Source organism: Zingiber officinale, chromosome 2A (genome assembly GCF_018446385.1).
Source record: "Zingiber officinale cultivar Zhangliang chromosome 2A, Zo_v1.1, whole genome shotgun sequence".
NCBI classification, from domain to species: Eukaryota; Viridiplantae; Streptophyta; class Magnoliopsida; order Zingiberales; family Zingiberaceae; genus Zingiber; species Zingiber officinale.
In genome coordinates, this window is record NC_055988.1 from 13,466,382 (window position 1) to 13,469,697 (window position 3,316).

Consider the following 3,316-nt stretch of genomic DNA (forward strand, 5'->3'; position numbering starts at 1 on the left):
TATTTTTCATCCAATTGAGTATCATTTAAAGAAAATCCAATATATTTTCCATCCAATTGAGTATTTACTCAATTAAAGAAAATCTAGTATATTTTCTATCCAATTGAGGTGGAAAATAATCATACTCAATTTGATAGAAAATATACTAGATTTTAATTTAATGTACTGAATTTAAGAGGATTTATACTCATTTTTAGACTTTTCATACTTAAAATATCAGAGACAATTAGGTAAGTAAATTAGACTAGGGAGTGAAAATAAAAAATTTTGTCAATGAGAAATACATGCAAAGTTATGTTTATCAATAGAGACTGTATACAAATTTTCTAAAATTTCGTATGATTTCTTTTATAGTCTCTAATATTTCACCTCAATATCACATCATAAACATAAAAACTCAAGAGCTGAGATGCTCTTATAGTGATGGATATTCATTCCTTAACTATCATTCAGTCAAATATAAGAACTCAAATGAAGACCCTACTCCAAAACTACATTACCATTTCATTCTTAGAAAATTCCAAATTCTCTTAGGTCGAAACTAATTCATAGCAGAAATAAAAAACGATACACACGTACGAACAGCTGAACTTGCTGCCGCAAGCAACAAATTAACATGTTCATTATCCGAGATATTCTTCCTCTGCATATTCAACTAGTTAATTCTGGCGCTGCTGCAGTCACACTCACCCCTGATTAAGCAAATGCCACAACGCAGGAAACTGGATCGATTTGGCATGGCGGTGCTCTGCTCTGCTCACCGACAGCACTGCGAGCCGGCGTGTGGGTGCAGTTTCAGAGGTAAAAGAGCAAGACAGGGAGGTTTTGGGAGTGGGAACCTCGTTGTTTTGTTGCGGTCAACTGCCCCGTGGCTCGCTTCTCTACCATTTTTTTTTTAATTCGGTTTAATCGATCTTTTTTTTTTAATAAGAGATTGAAGAATGCATCCTGTTACATGGAAACAAAATTGATGAGCAGCGAGACGTGCATCCACAGTGCCCACCTAGACAGTAACGGGAAGCACCAGCAACCAAACACTCTTTCTACTTAGACGCAAACAAATTGATTAGCTACGTATTACGATAGCAGCTAGCGGTGGTGCCTGATGGCCGTGCATTAGGAGAGGGGAGACCGGTGAGGAGCTCCCTTCCTCCTGCTGCTCAACGACAGCACGTTAATCTGGGGGAAGAACCCACCGTCGCCGCCGCCGCCGGACTCGCTGCCGTTGTACTGCGGCGCAGGGTCTTCCAGGATCGAGTTCGGCGTGAACTGGCCGTCGCCGACGTCCTCGAAGTGGGAGAAGGCGAAATCCGACGCGTTGAACCGGAGTAGTATGCTCGACAAGTCCTCTCCTCGGGACACCACGTGCTCTACCTGCATCACAATTGCGTTCCTTGATGTCTGCACTGGAAATTAATCGTCGAGCGGAGTTGATTAGTTACCTTGCAGGAGAGGGAGCAAAAGTGGAAGGGCTCCTGAAGGATTCTGTCGCAGCTCGGGCAAATGTTTCCTGAGCCTTTGGGAGGCCGAGACTGAGGCCTTGGCTTCAGAAACACCACTTTGGCACTGTTGATGGTATAGGGCTGTCAATTCAAGCCATGAAACATATAAAAATTTCTCTTAACTGAACTCGTAAAAGCTACTTGATTAATTAATTAATTAATTAATTAATCACCTGCACAAAAGAACAGTCTATAAGCTTCTCGAGATCATCCAATCGAACCACATCGTTGTACACATACCGTCTCACCTGAATTGTAATGTATGTTTAGATCCAGAGGATGAGGAAGGAGTATACTATATAAAAGATCGCGTTTTGAGTTAAAATTCTGTTTGAGGAAGGAAATTGGTTGTTGAGTTTGAATGAAAAATCTATACAAGATTTGGTTGTCGCGACAGGGGAGACAAGATCTAGAAGGCGATATATTACTGGTATTAATTGCATAGGATTCAACACTGTACAATTATCCGCGGTGAGGAAAGGATTTACCATGGTGATAAAAATCTGGAGAATTGAAGAGAGAAACAAAAATTACTCTCTGCTTTGGTTTGGCGGATGGCGTAGTAATGCTGGTGGTGGTGGTGGTGATGATAATAATAGTAAAGGAGGTTGCAGAAGAGAGAGACCTGGAGAAGAGGGTGGCTGGAGTGCGCAGGGGCGCAGTGGGGGCAGATGCTGGAGCAGCAATCGAGGCAGAAGATGTTCTTCTCGTTCTTCTTGCGGCTCTCGTGGGCCCCGCACCCGACGAAGAAGCTCTCCTCCACCAGCCTCCCCAGCCACCCCGGCACCGCCGCCCTTCCTCCTCCATGCGCGCCTCTTCCCATCCTCTGCCTCCTCCTCACTTCGACACGCTTGTCTTTCTGTGAATTGACGGCGCAGTAACGTCCCAATTCTCGGTTTTAAGCTCGTAGAAGGAGATCGCGCGTATTGAAGGAGAAAAGTAGCTAAAAGGCGTGGTCTAGTGTAGGCCTGTATTAACGGCCCTTTGCATCTATTTATAGCAGAACAGAGAAAGAGAAACAGAGCAAGGAAAAGAACAGGAAATCAAAAAAAAAAACTTTATTATTATTATTATTATTATTATTTCACTGTACTTCTTCTATCCCTGTGGTTAAGACTTAAGAGGGTGGGAAAGAAAATGGAAAGCTTGAGAAAAGAGATTCGATGCCATTATCATGTTCTTTTTATCGATAGTTTGGGCTTATAAACTTTGATGGGCACTAAGATCGCCTGAATACTTCAGCTCAACAGGAAGATTCAACTCCAGTGGGGAAGACAACACGATAAGAATAATTGTTGTGGCACGGATGCCTTGGTTGCGAGTGTATTTGCAACAGAAATTTGGTCATTGCAATGCTGAAACACGATGCTGCAGTAGTCTGTTTGTGATGGTAATATTATCACACTTTTATGTCGCTAGGAAACAAATGTAGATTTATTTATACACCTTTATGTGAGCGGCTCTCTCTTATCTATAGGTGACAAGTCTCTTTTTTCTCATTTAATTACGTCTAAGACGGCGCTGATTTATATAAATCAACACCACTGCAAAACAGCATTAAGGCTGATTTATAGAAATTAACACTACTTGGTATTGATTTGTAGATAGTGCTAATTTATAGAAACTAACACTACTAAATCAGCATCATACAAAGCTGATTTATAGAAATTAGTACCACCTTTGTGTTAATCAGCATCACTTATGCTCTGTTTACTCTGAAGCGCGGATGAAAAAGAGAAAAGAATCTATAATGAAAAATTATCATCGGAGGAAGAGAAGAGAAAGGGTAAAGAAATCCCTTCATTTCATGTTTG

The 3,316-nt window shown here is 41.4% G+C and overlaps 1 protein-coding gene across 3 annotated transcripts; it reads right to left on the reverse strand.

Moving 5' to 3' along the window:
• Positions 1-510: 510 nt before the first annotated feature.
• Positions 511-2,485, reverse strand: LOC122044415 (protein RGF1 INDUCIBLE TRANSCRIPTION FACTOR 1-like). 3 transcript variants are annotated; one of them, XM_042604900.1, is made up of 5 exons: positions 2,128-2,485; positions 1,676-1,750; positions 1,443-1,566; positions 1,197-1,374; positions 511-948 (listed from the first exon to the last, which is right to left on the reverse strand). In XM_042604900.1, the coding sequence occupies exons 1-5, from the start codon at positions 2,323-2,325 to the stop codon at positions 924-926; spliced, it is 600 nt and encodes a 199-aa protein (XP_042460834.1). In that variant the 5' UTR covers positions 2,326-2,485; the 3' UTR covers positions 511-923. The 3 variants fall into 3 exon arrangements, with proteins under 3 accessions (XP_042460834.1, XP_042460833.1, XP_042460832.1); XM_042604899.1 differs by having other exon boundaries at positions 1,443-1,583; XM_042604898.1 differs by having other exon boundaries at positions 514-1,374; positions 1,443-1,583.
• Positions 2,486-3,316: the final 831 nt, after the last annotated feature.

What these genes read in the sequence shown, in the direction of transcription:
- LOC122044415 (XM_042604898.1), bottom strand. Translation starts at nt 2,325, where the DNA reads ATGGGAAGAGGCGCGCATGGAGGAGGAAGGGCGGCGGTGCCGGGGTGG. An exon ending in CCAGCCACCCTCTTCTCCAG is followed by an intron (nt 1,751 to 2,127) that starts GTCTCTCTCTTC and finishes ATTACAATTCAG; the next exon opens with GTGAGACGGTATGTGTACAA. An exon ending in TTTGCTCCCTCTCCTGCAAG is followed by an intron (nt 1,375 to 1,442) that starts GTAACTAATCAA and finishes ATTGTGATGCAG; the next exon opens with GTAGAGCACGTGGTGTCCCG.